At 44.8% G+C, this 15,543-nt stretch overlaps 1 protein-coding gene across 4 annotated transcripts in view; it reads right to left on the bottom strand.

Annotated features, from left to right (window-relative positions):
- Positions 1–8,174: 8,174 nt before the first annotated feature.
- NARS2 (asparaginyl-tRNA synthetase 2, mitochondrial) overlaps positions 8,175–15,543 on the bottom strand; it is a 55,999-nt gene continuing 48,630 nt past the window's right edge. For 3 of the 4 annotated variants that reach the window (XM_062567396.1, XM_062567399.1, XM_062567397.1), the window contains one exon: positions 11,604–12,432. In XM_062567396.1, the coding sequence (XP_062423380.1) occupies positions 12,288–12,432 (145 nt within the window). In that variant the 3' untranslated portion in view covers positions 11,604–12,287. Of the gene's footprint in view, positions 8,581–11,603; positions 12,433–15,543 lie in introns of those variants that run through there. The other variant, XM_062567398.1, reaches the window with a different exon arrangement.

Below are 15,543 nucleotides of genomic sequence, written 5' to 3'. Positions count from 1 at the left end.
TCACTTTATGGATTACGTCCTTGTCACCCCAGGGAGGAGAGGGCGGCTTACGCCCTCCAGCACTCAGGGGTTTGCGAGAGATGCGAAGGAGCCGCAGGAGGAAAACAAAGAGATGGAGGCAAAACGCAGGCAAACGCCATGCTCTAGCAAAAAAAAAAAAAAAAATCCTCATGGAAAAAAAAAAGGAGAGCGGAATCAATAAAAGCTTCATATTTTATTACTGATTTTTAAATAATGGAGCAGCGCCCACCGAAAGGGGGACTGACTGCCACCAAAGTCTCACGCAGACAAGCCGGGTTTTGTATTGCAGTGTATTGTACCCCAGCTGAGATTTACCCATCCTCTTCCAGATCTAGAAACACTCCAAGGTCTGATCCTTTCCCCAGCCGAGGCACCACCAAAAAGTCCCTTCAATAGCCCTGAGAGGAGGCTCATGCTCTAAACCTTCTTTTTTTTTCCTTCCTTAGACGCAAAAATCTGGAAATTGCACCGAAAGAAAAGTTCTCCAGTGCTGAGTTTTGCTAGCTCTGAATGCGTTTACCCCTATCCACTTGCTGGGAAAACACAACATTGGAGATGCATTTCCCCAACCTGCCTCTGTATGACAGCTCTGCCCTAAAACCTGCTCGGGCACATCAAAATCGTCCCTCCCTGCCTCAGTTTCCCTTCACTGCGTTTTGTCAACTGCTCCAACCCATGCGGACAAGGACAGTCCCTCGTTTTGGACCGTGTCTGGTGCAGTAGCACCTAGATGCCGGCTGGACGATCGTCTGTAAGTCGCACACCAACAGTTTTTATTCAACGCTGTTCAAGCAGGGATCTTGCATCGTGACATTATGGGCAGTAATTAAAGCTTGCAGTGCCTCAGAGAGGTGGGGGTGACACGTCTTCTCAAGACGGGGGCAACGTGCTTAAGCCGTGCGCTGTTTGTCGTCCTTGTGAACACTGGAAGGAGGGGACTAACCAAGCCCTTACACAACAAGTGTATCATTTCTTTTTAAAAACGCTCGTTCTTTTTCCATAAGGGAAACGAGAAGCCTAAAAGGCAGCTTTTCCACCTTTTTGCTGCCCAAACCGCGGGCTCGATCCTACACAAGCATGGAGCCATCTTTCCACAGAGGCCGACTCTCGTCAGCTCAGCACCTCCGAAAACGCGCTCCACCTGATGGGACTGAGAACTGGAGAAGACGGAGAGGCCGCTTCTCCGGTGATGTACATCGGAACCGCTGTATTCAGAGCACCGGGGCTGCATCGGTTCGTGCTTCCCACGAGGCGGCACCTCTAAATCTCCCCCAGCTTACTGAGGTGCTTTGCACGCTCACGGGGAAGATATTGCTTCCCGGTGACCGATCTTCTCCATCTCAGAGGTCTTCCCAACATCCAGGGAAGTCAGCGACTTACCACGGACTTCCTAAGACATAATCGAGCACAGACCGTCGGTTCTCATTATTAATACACTGATAGCATACAAATCCCTTCCAAAGAGCACGTTAATGATTCACAGGTTAGGAATTCCCTCACGCTGACATTGATGCAAAGTGATATCAGCCTTCAAACCGGTCACGAAGAACCCCGTCCGCATTTTTATGCTAACAGCTCTCACCACGCCGCGTGGAAAGCGCTTTGTTCGGGCCACAGGCGTCTAAAAGAAATGTCCCGCAGTTATCCCATTTGCATGGAACTGGACTGGAATGAGTTGTCACCCATTTGGGGACAGCCCTTGATCATGTTCGCCTGCTCCCTTGCTCCTTTCACTCTTTATTTTGGATCCAACTTGCTGACCTTGTTATATCACAAGATGTATCTGAACAGCATTCAAAGGATGAAGAACCCCCAAGGATTTTTTTCCAAACGTCTTGGCCGTGCCCACTGCGAAAAGCTAACGCGCATACCCTAGACTGCCATGGCTTTCAGAGGGCAAATGAAACAGCTTGCATTTTACGTGCTCTTAAGCACGCTACCACCACAAGCGTAAAATGTAAGCTCCATGCAAAAAAAATAAAATAAAGAAAAATGTTTGAGACGACGACGCTGCATGGGAACGTGCCTGCCTGACTCTGCCGCGGCTGCACTCCGAGTGAGAACATCAAGTTAATTCCGGCGTCGTGCTGCCAGATCACATTTTCTTCCACACATGTCATGTTACAACACTTTCTAACGCCGGTACCGCTTAAAGCATCTGGCCACGCAAGTACTGCTCCAAGCGCTTCTAGGAGTTGCGGCGAACACGCTCCACGAGCACGGCTCTCAGTTGGCAGCACTCGCACGCTCACGACAGTTCTCCCAGCTTCAAGCTGTTCTTCCACCCGACGGCGGAGCCTGGGCTCGGGCTGGCCCCAGCCGATGGCGCGAATCTCCGGAGTCCGAGCGGGCAGCCAGCAGCCTCGGCCGAAAACCGGGGAAAATCACCTCGCCGTGCCGCGAAAGCAGGGCGAGGGAGCTTCCCGCGGCGGCAGCCGCCGCTTTTTTAATCGGAATCCGCCGCGCACTTCCCCGTTCTTGGTTGCAAGGGAACCGAAATGTACGTGTGAAAAAAAATCACAACTTCTAAGAATCAGACTGCAACGCCTGCCACCGCTCCAGATTTGCTCGAATGAGCTGTGCCATCTACTGGCAGAAGGGAAAGCTGCGGAGAGCGCGGTGTCCCCCCTCCACACCCCGGGTTTTGGGTGTGTAGGCAGCCAGGACAGAGCCCTAGGGCATTTCCTGGGGATTAAGGACCAGCCGGGTGAAATGCTTTGGGCTACTTACCCCAGCCAGGCACTAACCCCTTGGAAATGCCCTGTGCTGAGGTTAATATAACCCTCAACGTGCTGGAGGGGGACGGGCTTCAAAAGGCGGCCGTGCTGCTTTGCGATACGTGCCTGCTTCTCATCCGGAGCGAACGCTCGGTCTCTTGAGGTCCGGCTCCGCAACAACACGACCTGGCTTTATCTTCACCGAACAGCTCCTGCAGCAGAGCTGGAGGCAAACGGCTTCCTTTATTTCATGAAAAAAAAAAATGTTCAAGGTTAAAAATTCATCTCTTCCAAGGAGAACCGGAGTCTTGCATCCTCCATAAAAGAGCACAGCAGGCCCCCAAGAGCAGCCCGTAATCAAAGCCAAACGGCAAGACCGTCCTTTCCCCTGTGTGACAGACAGCACTGGCTGCTTTCCACGAGCTGGGGCAATGGTAGCACAGGATGCTCTGAGATGATGAGGCTGAAGCATTTCCACTAGTGTTCAGGCAAAGACAGAGGCATCGTATCTCCGATGCCTCAGCAGAGACTCAAAAAAAGGGAGAAAGGAAGAGATGACGCATGGGTCATCATGCATCCAAGTCCGCTCTTGGACTTAGCGGTCCAATTGCTAGTAGTGAAAAGTAGGTGTTGCTCTTCCAAGGTGGTGGTGGGAAAGTGATAGATCAAACCTGCTTTATCCCCTTTCTGTTGGGGATCACGGTGAAACCTGGCGTATCGTTGTGGAGGCAACACACCAGGCAGCACAGTGATGATGTCTGGGTTGCTGAGCTGGACCTTTCTGTGGATGCAGCTCGGCCAGGCTCCAGGGCAGCTGGTGGAGCACTTCTATTCTTTGCTCTTGAAGATAATTAAATGGATTTTCCTACACACAAACCACATTCCAAGCTAAAGCCCAGTCATGCTTCTCTCATTACACTGGATAGTTTCAAGTGGTTTTGCCTGGAGCTAAACCACACCAAGATGCTACTGAAATATTCCCAAATCTGAGGCTCAGATTGGAACTTCTTCACATCTAGTCTATCCATCTGGAAGGAAATGGATCAGAATTCCTCCTGCAAACTCTTCCGCCTAGATCCAGGTACATTTTTGGCAGCTCTGTTTACCCTTATTTTCACTTACGCTGTTTCCCCCGGGGAGAGGAAGAGCAGGGAAATGGGAGTTTTCAAATTTTCTTCTCATCTTCTCAGGACAGAAAACCAGGGTAACCTTGCCTGGTGGTAAGACCACCAGCCTGTGCTCCAGACATGGATGCTTTCTGAGTTAAGCATAGAGGCCACTTCATCCTTTTTTTCTTTTTCTTTTTTTTTTTTTTTTTTTTCTTTTTCTTTGCATTTATTTATTTATTTTTTCTCCCTGTTTAGACCATATGAGCTGGGTATGGGAAGGACTCTCTCTCCGGACACTATTTGGCTCAACGTGGCTCTGACTACAGCCAGGCTCTGGGCAAGCAACCATAAAACAAATCATAATAAAACAAGCGGGGAGAAATCTTAGCTCGGCTCCCCTGCCTGTTTACCCGACCCTGGTATATCCTCACATCCTTACGCATTACTCCAAGAGCAGATGGTGCTCTGCGGTAGAGCAAACGAGCAATTATCCTCCCGACACCCTGCGAGGCCTCCCCGCATGCGATCGCAAGAAGTTACTTCACCCCAAGCTAAGAGCTGTTGTCTGGTTTTTCAGCATAATTGGATGTAATCAAGTTTAATTTGGTTGGTGCAGTAACTCTGAAGACTTTTGTAACTGGATTACTGTCGGCTCAGCGGTCATGTGCCATTATATTTGCTGGTCAAAACAGAAGCCAGAATGAAAACAGATGCTTTCCCCCCTATTCCTCCTTCCAGCGACACCCCTTCAGGATATGAGCTTGCACTGTATAGTCAATATAATGAACTAAAAATTCTATTAGAAGGAAGTCATTGCTGTCATATTACATTCGGGCTTCTCCTGAAAAGTGTAAATTATCTAGAAAATACATCTCCACGTTTGTTTACAACTGTATAACACGCACCAGCTTAGAGCTAAAGAGACCAGAGCAGTCTGCATATATCTGTGATGCTTGTGAGCTTTGAGGCACATAAATCTTATTATCTTTATTGTACAAATAGGGAAACTGAGAGCAGAAGCAGAAGTCAATGACTCATGAGGAAGGAGATCCTCAGGTCCCATTTTCTGCTGTACATCACCGTCCAAGAACAGGGAATAACTGAGTGCTGTATTTACAGCAGTATAGCTCTACTCCAGATAAGCTATAGATGAGAGAGAACACGCCTGCTAAACATAATGAAGTCGGTGGCACAGTGGCCTTATTTTCAGAGTCCCATGCAGCTCCTACCAACGCTAAGCCACTGAAGTGGCACGTGAAAGCCTGTTGCCACCATACTTCAGGCCTAACTTTGCAAATTCAAGTTGCTGAGAGTTAAGACACAGTGATATCCCCCAGACAGATGCTGTGGCCAGGCAAATGCAGCCTAAAATACGGGACATCTTTAACAGTGAGGATCATCACTAGAGTAACCTGTGGTTGTAGCATGTTCTGGTGGTTTCACAGCACTTGAGGCCAGCTGGAGGCATAAGAGGCGTATTACATTCCTGACTGAAATGTCCTTTGAGTTTCAGACACTTCCTAAAAGTTAGCTGAACTTGCAATTGCACATCGGCCATAAAAAGACCAAGGTCAGCTGTGAGGAGACTTCCCTAAGATTAGTGGCAGAGCATGGTCTCCATCTCCCAGTCTCAAAAGCTGCAGACCAGTCGTCCTCACAGCTGAATGTCATTAAGCTGTAGATACAGCCATATGCATCTCTGGTTTTGGCCAGATGGCTATTCGAGTTTTTAATAATCTGGGAAACAAACATTTCATAATGTTGTATCTCAGAGGGTTTAGCACAAACTTTCCTCCTTTTTCTATGCCAGTGCTGTTACAGATGGTAACAGATCTCAGTCAGGGACTGGAGTAATGTGGTGCTAAGATCAGGGCATGTGCTCCAAGGAGATAGCAATATAATCATGTCAGGCAAGTCATCAGGCAAGCTCATTAATAAATAAGCTTATGCTATTCCTACATCACCATAAATGATAATAATTCATTAATCCTATCATTATTAATGAGATTTGAAGGACTGTTTGAGGTCACTGTTTAAACCAGGCCCTCGGATTTGATTTGCATTATTATTCGCATTTTGCAAGTGGCAAAGTTCAAATGTGTTGGGTTATACAGAAAGCAGCACCCATGCCCACGAATGTTTAGAAGGAGGCACCCAAAACACATCCACCCCTGTCCTATGACAGCTATGCAGAGCCCCTGCTTGGTGACCATGACACGGTGCATGTTATTGGGCAAGCCTGAGCACACATGGTGATTTATTTAAGCTGGAGAGGTCACTTCAATCTGTGCTATACAGAGATGGCATTGCTAGACTCCACCATGCCAAGCATCGCCAGTTAGAGTCACACCACTATCTCTGCAGCTGGATCATCTGGAGCTGCGGACTGGCCACCCTGCTTGGCACTGGCTGAGAACTGGTCTTCCATAACTTCATGCAGAGATGGTAGAAATGTGCCCTGACCTCACGAAGGAGAGCCTGGAAGTCTAACTCTCCGACTTGAGCTCCAACTTTGCTTCCTTCCATAGCCTCAGGCAAGTCTCTTTGTCTGTCCCTGACCACTCTGCAGTCACCTAGTGCATCAGATGTCTCAGTGCTGCATGAGCAGTCCTGGTAGCACAAACAGAGAGAGGTCAGTAGGGCTTGGGGCTGTCTGGGCCTGCTCAGTCTGTCTCAAGGTTGGACGGGCAGCCTCCAGCAGCACCTCCGTCAGCACAGCAGCAGCAACATGAAGGGAGGCAAAGGAAAACGGGAGGCCTGAGTCTCCGAAAATAGGGGTCACAAGGCTACTTCACGTGGCTTAATCCGGCATAATCACAACATTCAGCATTTAGATGGATCTTTGAGATCTTCAAAGAGTGTCAGAGACATTACTGAATGCTCAAAAGTCACTTTGAAGGTAAAGACACCATAGGAATATTACACAAAGCCATTGTGACTATGAAATATAATTATTCTCCCCTGTGGCTTAAGATCTAGCATCTCTTGGAAGTCACGGAAAAGCATACAGAATCGTCCAACAAAGAAATTAGGTATTTACTATGGCTTACTGAGGCCCCCTTCCAGACCACAGTATGTTTTTTTTCTCAGCAATTTGTGTATTTTTGGTCAGTAACTCATATGATTAGTTACTTTTTAAAATTTTGATCTCCATCTTTACAGAATACGCAAATATCGGTGTATTAACCTGCTGGAGACAATAAGTAAAATATGCAGCTATCAGTGAAGAGCAAAAAGCTCCTGCTAAGCTCTGTGAGCATAGCTCAAGCTTTGCGAAGAAATCCAAAAATGTACTCTTTTGGCTGCCTCAAATTATTCAGAAAAAAAGTCAACTATCAGAGAAATAAAACCAAACAGCAGCACTGTAAAATACATACTGCTATGTTTGAAAGGCCTCAGGACATAGAGGGAATGATACACATCACTGAAACAGAGTCTAAGATCTCAGAAATGTCAAAAATGCATTTGAAACCAGATCAGTTGCAAACACCCTGTGTTGCTTCTAGTGTGGCAGTACACCCAAAGGCAACCAGAGAGGTCTCGAGGGGAGGCACTGAGCAGGGAATCAGGTGATTTGGGTCAGGTCCACGGTTCTGCCACACATCCTTGATAACCTTGGGCAAGTTACTTAATTGCTCGATGCCTCAATTTCCCACGGTACAATAGCGTCAACAGTAAGAGTAACACGGATTTTGAAACTGTTTCACCCACATTTCACCCATAATCAAGCCTGCAAGTTCTGATGGAGCCGGTATACGTTTTTCAGATGGCTGCAGTCTTGTCCCACTCCTGCCCTCTTCATGAAAGCTTGCAGGATGCAAGAGCTCTCTTTACAGCATCTTTGCCTAACACCTTGTGCAGAAGGCATTGAGACACAACTGTAGTACAGATAATATATTTGACAGCAGCTATAAAGCAACAGGAGCCATAATTTCTTTGAACTCTGGGTCAGACTTGTTGTTAGTCAAGTCTGTAAGAACTCGTACAGTAAATTACATGCATCTCTTTACCAGCAGGATCATAAAATAAAACTTTACAGTCCTTCAGCAGCTCAGGGCTTTGCAACAAACAGTAAGACAAAACAATAAATTCACCTTTGAGACCGCCATTTTTGTACCTTCTGTGGCTTTGGTTAGACCTGAGGAAATTAGGACTTTGATGGTCTTTATACAAAATCTTACTTATTTCTCCTTTGGATCCATCTCCCAATTCTCCCTAAGCTTAAGGTAGAAGCTCAAAGAACAGCAATAACTACTGTTCTGGGTTTCAGTAGCAGAAAGGTCTCATTTATCTCTTTACACACATTTAGTGGGAATGATGACCAAAGTATTTCTCAGCAAATTAGTCCCCTTCTCCCCCAAAGACAAACACGTCTATAAGCTACTTCCAAAACAATCAGTATTAGTCTAGCAAAATTATACGTTAAATCTCCCATCAAAGTTTTGGCATTCCAAGTTACAACTACAACTGAACAAACTGCAGAGAAGATCACCGGGCTACTCTTCCCTCAGGGCTGGGAGCATGAATGCAGGTAACACAGACAAAATTCCTGTGCCAGTAAAGACTCCCTAGCACCCTTCTCAGAGGCTTCCACTTGGTTAGGCGAAGTCCATGGCATTGCTGTTTTATCCCTGGGAGCGTCCTCTCTCGTCACTCTGGCCTAACGCTGCATGCCCAGAGACTCAGTTCCATGTCGCTGATTCTTACCTCAAAAGCTCAGGGTGAGGACAAACCTGAAAAGAGGTGATGGCAGCTGCCTCAGGAACTGAAACTTCCAAAAAACCCACTGAAAGGATGCTGGCTACCTGCGCTTAAGAGCTGACTGCTCACTGCATTCCTAACCCCGCTATGAGTTACTGCATCGCATGTTCAGGCTAAGAGATGGTTCCTACGTACAAAGGATAAGAGATTCTTACTTGAAGAAGTGTTAAGAGTTTTTACTGGGTTTCGACCACTGCAGGACGGCAGATTCTAACATGTAGCAAGGAAATGACTTGAGTCTAAGAAATCTTCAGCACATTTCCCTGACCACGTGTCCAAGAGGAACAGCCTCCCTTGTCCTCTAGATCAACTTCCACTTCATTCTGAGAGGATATTCAAAGGAAATGCAGGACATTCCAGATGGAAATCCAAGGGAAAACACAGCGCATTCCTTGGCAATACCAACCGGTGTTATGTATGCATGTATCATAAGGTGAACAACGCCAACCTTGAGAACAAATGCGACACCCTCCCTCGCCATGTACCCATAAATCAAGCTGTTCACAAGAATGCCAATCAGTATTAACCCTAAGCAGTGCCATCACGTAGGCCTCAGCCTCTATCTTCCCTACCCTCCCACAGCTAGGCAAAGACTTCTTTCAAGATTGGACAACCTTTTCTTCTCTCTTTTGAGCCTGAGTCTTCATCTGGTGTGTTTTACTGGGAACAACTCTGCTCTCCTTCTGCTGGTTCAGCCATGTCACTGGGGAGTTTTCAGGGTGATGCCCCTTTCGCTCAACCCTGCCCAGCAGATCTGCCAACTCACCAAGGGTCTTTGAACGGAACAGAAGCTCATTTAGGAGGCCAGGGAGATTGCTCTTCTTGAACTGGCAGCCAGAGAAACACCTCCAGAATCTCTGGGAGTGCATCGTTGCTGTATCTTTGTTTGAAATCTGCCTTTCAGCAATGGTTGAGAACAGGTTAAAAAAAAACCCTCTGACGTTTCTTTCCACACCTGCCTGTAAACAAATCAAAGGTTCAGCCTTTTCTATCTGTCCTACAGAAACCTTCTCAAGGCAAAGAATGAAGGGTGGATTGCACCAACCCTCTGATCTTGCAAGCTGTCACCTCACATGGGCCCTGACAACCACTCTGCAAGCCTATTTAAAACACTCCCGCTGTCCTTCCCTTTAACTTGTCAATCATGCCATATCATCCTGCAACTTTCTGGCACCTTCTATTATCTTCTTTTCCACATTTTTTTTTGCCTTTAGTTGTTTAGCCTCTCCCTGCCCATCAGCTTCCGCACCTGGCTGAGAGATCAACAGCCTCCTGCATTTCGGCCCTGAGAACACCTTACTAATGCCTGAAACTATCCAGCTACCCTAAAGCTGCTCCAGGGGTAAGAGCAGCCAGGACATGGCTTTGCCATCCACCTACTCTGTTTTCAATGGAGGAGCTTCCAGCTCAGACCCTCTTACTAACAGCAGCTGTGACAGAATCAACAGCTAAGGATCTCAGTAAGGACACCTTGCTAATTGGTAGTTAATTAGGAACATGGTATGCATGGGGCTGTTTGGCAGCTGTACTCTTTCCACCTCCTTCTGCTGAAAGAAGTTATTCCAAAACATAAGGGCTCAGCTTAGTCAGTGACGGCCCACATTAAGACAACCCGTTAAAAGTGGAGATGGTCCAAACACACACACATACTTAGTTGTCTGATTTAGGAACTTCTCAGCGGTTTCAAAGGCAAGGCAGGTGCTTGAAACTTTTTGTGGAACTGGACTTACTGACTCAGGCTGTATTGGAAATCACAAACCAGTAAATGCACAGTTAACACCTGCCCACTCAAGCGGAGGAAGAAGATATGAAAGAAATCTTGACATGCAAGGGATGCCTCAACACTCTCAACACATGCAAGAAACGCCCCAAAACAACAGCCTCGCGCTGAGGTTATCTGCCTGACTGTAGTATGTACGAACGCCAGCCACGGACCAAACCCAAACATGGCAGGTGCCACATTACATGAACATATAATTTTAGATACTGCAGGTGCAGCATTTTACAGCCCTACCAGAGAGAACCATGATTGCAGTATTATCAGTGCAATGCTATTTGATTACTATTTTTCAGTCTCTTCCATCTACTCAGAAGAAAAGTCTTCGGGGCTGTTCTGCAGCCACTTCTCATTTTATGTGCCAATTTACACTGGGTTCATTAGCTATATTAGCACTAGAACAGGTTGCCCAGAGAAGTTGTGGAGTCTCCTTCTCCGGAGATCTTCAAAGCCCGCCTGGATGCAACCCTGTCTACCATGCTCTAGGTGACCCTGCTTGAGCAGGGAGGTTGGACTAGATGATCTCCAGAGATCCCTTCCAATCTTACCCATTCTGTGATTCTGCGAATAAGATTGTTACCTTGGAATCTTTTTCTCTTTATGTATACTGTTTATACTGTAGCAGTCTTGGGCTTCATAGGAGTAAGCACTATGCAAATGACCATTTGCTGGATGGTGATAATTTAGAAGGGAAGGATGCTGGAAATCCTCAGTCCAAATTGCCTGGTTTCCAATTGCCTTAGGTGAGTCACCTGATCTGTCCTCAATCCTGTCTTCAAAATAGAAATGAATATTTCTTTACCTGGCAGGCAGGCTGAGAGCATAAATCCATTGAAGACTGGAAGGAGTTCAGATCCTATAATGATAAGCAATTACTTAATACAAATGCAATGGCTGGGAGCACATGTTGGTTGTTTTGAAATACAGAAAAATGTGCTTGTCCAGATAAGCATGTATTTTCTCAATAACAACAAGCGAAACAACACTACATACACTAAACTGCAAGTTTGCTTCCGTGATATGAGTGAACTCTCATCTAACAGAACATTTCTTTCTGCTAAGAACATGTGCTCTCTTGGAGACAGAAAACAGATACCTTCTGCAGAAGCTGTGCAGCTAATGAGGGTATATGGAAAAGGAAACATCTACCAAACAGACTGAAGGAAATGCTATGATGCTGAGTGCCAGTTTTATGACAGAAGAAGAAACCATACAGAGTTACAAAACAACACAGTGCACATCTTTATTGATGATTCACAAGATCAAACATCATATTCACCTAATTCACTCCAGTAGTTACAGTACGATGTTTTGCCTTGCAAGGTTTGGCTGATTTGTCCAAGGTAAACAAAATTTGCTTTTAATTCTGGGTGGGGAGAATCATACTTTACTGTTGCCCTTTTGTAAGAACAAATGCATCACAGCAAGGTCAATACTTCGTAATTTTGTAACGCTCCATCTTCAAAGCACTGCGCAGGCATTTATTTAAAGCCTATTAAAGCCTCACAGTAGTCCTAGCTCCCAGTACATTTTAGGACACACCTCCTTATTAACATTTTACATAAAAAAATCCCCACTACCTCCCAACAATGCTTATTCAGTACTTCCGAGGCTTGTGCTACTCCCAGGAGAATCTTAAGCCTTTAGTTAAGCGGGATTTATTAATACTTGGAAGGGTGCTGAAGACATGAACTGTTATTATCAGCTTAATTGCAAGTGTGCTTCCATAATCTCACCAGAAAATATGAAAATATATTATAACTTAGTATTACATTTACCTAAATTTCACTGATACAAAAATCCTCTTGCCCTCCCAATAAATCATCACACTTGGTCATGTGCTAATAGGTTACATGCACATGGTCACTCCAGCAGTTTTCTCCGTGTGAGTCAACTGTGGAGCTACAGGAGACAGGAGTGAGAAAACCTGGGGAAAGGAATAACATCTTTGATATTGTCCACTCCCAAGACGTACTGCAGGTAGCGTTCAAACCCCATTCCAAAGCCTCCATGAGGAACTGAGCCGAATTTTCGGAGGTCTAGATACCTGTAATTTAAACAAACAGTTACCTTCACAGCACGGTTACACTGATGCAATCAGAGAGAGCTTTTTTTTACCTAGGGTTTTGCTTTCCATCCTAATTACTTCCTTTTGACCCTAACCATGAGCATTTTTGCCAACACAGCCTGCGCTGGTCAGAGGTGCGAAAAGGTGCGACTCCCTGACAAGTAAATTGTACTAACAAAAGCCCCAAGTGCAGATGCATTTAAACCAGCATAGCTACGCTCTTGCCCATATATGAGAGCCTGTTTGGTTTAGGAACAACAGATCATTGGGATACGAAGAACAGCTTTAGCATTATAGCTCTGCTCATAATGGGAACACCTTTTTGAGTTTTAAATCTCAAGCAGAGACACAAACCAAGGCTCCTACAGCAACACAAAACATTCCCATGGTCAGGGACAGGAGTCATCTGCTTGGGTTTGGTTAACCCTTGCCATGTTGGTGCTGAAATCTGCCCTACAACAGATTCTATCATTTTCTGTTGAGTCGTCTTTTCAGTAGTCTAAGTCACTTCATTTACAGTAATTTCTTTAGAAGACTGTCACACAGACTAAATAGCTGTTGCTGCCCGCTAAAATATTCTTTCTGAATTTCTTTCTTCCTTTTAAGATAATTATGATGGCTTTTAGTTCCTTTTACTTCAATCACTCTTATAGCCTGATTCATTTATTCCCACAGCTAGGTCAGCAAAAAATCTTGGACAGATCCTGTCCAAAATTCAGATCTGGAACAAGACATTTAATTTTGAAGAACAGTACCTGTTGCCCACAGAAATCTCAGCTCCCTGGTTTGGAAGCACATATTCCAAATATGTGTGTATGTCTGGCTGCAATGCTGCACAGAGGATTAGGATGGTTTTTCTTTAGATTTCCCTGTTCCCCAGCCAGATTCTATCTGATGTGATACACAAGAACTAAGTTTGCAGCTATCAATTGTCACCAACAGCTTTATTTTTATTTTCACAGGAGGGAAAAAACATCTCAATGGTTCTGCCATTTATGGAGTCACGTTTTAGCTTGCCAGGCCACAAAGCTGCTATTCTTTATACTAGTAAGGGACTGAGTGACTCCAGATGTATAACATACCTCTAATCTTCATGTATGAATGTTTCCCCATCTCTATTTAAAAAAAGCAAGTACACTTAAATACATATCAATAGTGCCAGTCTTTAAAAAGACACCTGGTCTTTGATGAGACTTTCACGTGTTTAAGCATTTTGTTGGTTTGAGATTTTTAACAGAATGAAGCCAAATAATGTGACTGATCACCTCTATTTGCAGAATAGAAATAGCCCCCCCAACAAATTTGAGGGCTGCAAGAGATTACTCTGGCAGCTCAGCTTGACAACATGCCTTTTATTATCACCAAATATTATTTTCCTTTGCAGTTCATTAACAGCAGTAAAATTTGGGGAGTCATTTCTTATAATTAATTCAATTTTCATTTTTTTCACTGTGTTTTTCTACCTTCATTCCACTGCTTTAGTAGTAAACCCAGAAGTAGAACTTCTTACCCGTTCCTAGTACTGTCACATAAAGAAAAGTGCAGTTATGTCAATGCTGCAAGTTGAACAGTAGACTCAAGAGTAGGACATATGTTTCCTGAGTCCTGAGACCCACCTGTTTTTTTGTCTGCTGGATATTGCCTTGGTTAGCTAAGGCTCAGTTGTATCCACCCCATACCTATGATGAGGACTGCTTAGAGTACATGCAGGTAGCCTGGGCAACAGCAGGGAGTCTTCATTTCTATGCACTTCATAAAGACTGTATGAAGAAGAACGTGGACGTCTGCTGAGATACTGCGCACCGCCTCCAGGGAGCTCTCCCTGGCACCTTTTTAAGGATTTGCAAGGAAAACGATGCACAGAGCTGCTATTGTGAAATAAGATCTCATAAATCTGAGGGATATGGGCGCTGCCCATGAGTGGAATTGGCAAACCAGCTGGTGACAAGTCTAGCTGCAACTAGTAGTTTAAATAATAGTACAAGCAGAGTTGATGACATCTATGAGCACATCTCAGACAGTGTAAAGATAGTTGAGACTGAGTCTAGCATCTTTTCTTCCTTTTTGCTGGCGGTAGAATTTATAAAGTCATTGTAAATGAGATGAAATAACTCAGCTTCTTACAGATGAACAATAATAAATTCTGTCCTTGCTTATCCAATGCTTTTGTCCTGTAGATCTCAAAGCACTTTCAGAAGCCATTTTGGCAAAGAAAAGACGGAAACCAAAACCATTAAAGTTTAATGGAAAAAGTCCACTGAATTAAATGTTCTGTGGATCAGGCCTGTGAATCTTTTCTGATGACTGTGCATAGGAGGAGCAAAGGAATTGTGAAATTTTCCATTCTTCTCAGATAAAAAGAAAAGTAACTGCCTGCAGATGAAGAGAAAATTCCCTTCAGGATGGAAAACGCTCCCTGAGGTTTGCTTTATTCAATAATCTCCAGACACTGGATGTTTCTCACCTCAAAACCAGCTATCTCTCCCAGTAGCTCATACTCTAAAGGAGGCCTGAGCCCTCCATCAGCAACGAGGGGAATATGCAGCATTATTTCATGGGGGAAATATTTTTCCATGACCCCAGCTGGCCCCAGAGTTCATGCCCTGGACCTAGAGGACTGGTAGTTCTTCTGAGATTTGTATCTGACCAAACTATGTGCTGCAACAACATCCCCTGGCAGTGAATTCCAGGAGCTTGTTATGTGCCAAGTTAGAAAAGCATTTCCTTTCATCCATTTAAAAACCTGCATCCTTTTAATATCATCATAAGCTCTTGTGTTGCACAGCAATGCACTATGAAGAGCAGTGCTCTCCTAGTGACCATTCATAAGCAGACTATATTGTTGGTCTCCTTTAAAAACAAATACAACCTTGAGTCTTTTATTTAACTCCCTTATTATACGGAAACCCACATCAGCCAGTTAAAAGAAAAGTGCAGCTGAGAGAACTAAGACATTACACAGTCTGTAAAGTTGAGTATTCTACAGGAAGAAAAGAATACATTAATGAGGAGAACTCAGGGAATGAAAAACTACTAATGAAATTGTGCAAAAAAAAATCGAAGGACTGTTTTGTTGAATATTTTCAACAA

Source organism: Rhea pennata, chromosome 1 (assembly GCF_028389875.1).
Source record: "Rhea pennata isolate bPtePen1 chromosome 1, bPtePen1.pri, whole genome shotgun sequence".
In the NCBI taxonomy this organism is placed as follows: Eukaryota; Metazoa; Chordata; class Aves; order Rheiformes; family Rheidae; genus Rhea; species Rhea pennata.
Note: the sequence above shows the minus strand (reverse complement) of the source record. Positions and strands in the feature narration are given on the sequence as shown.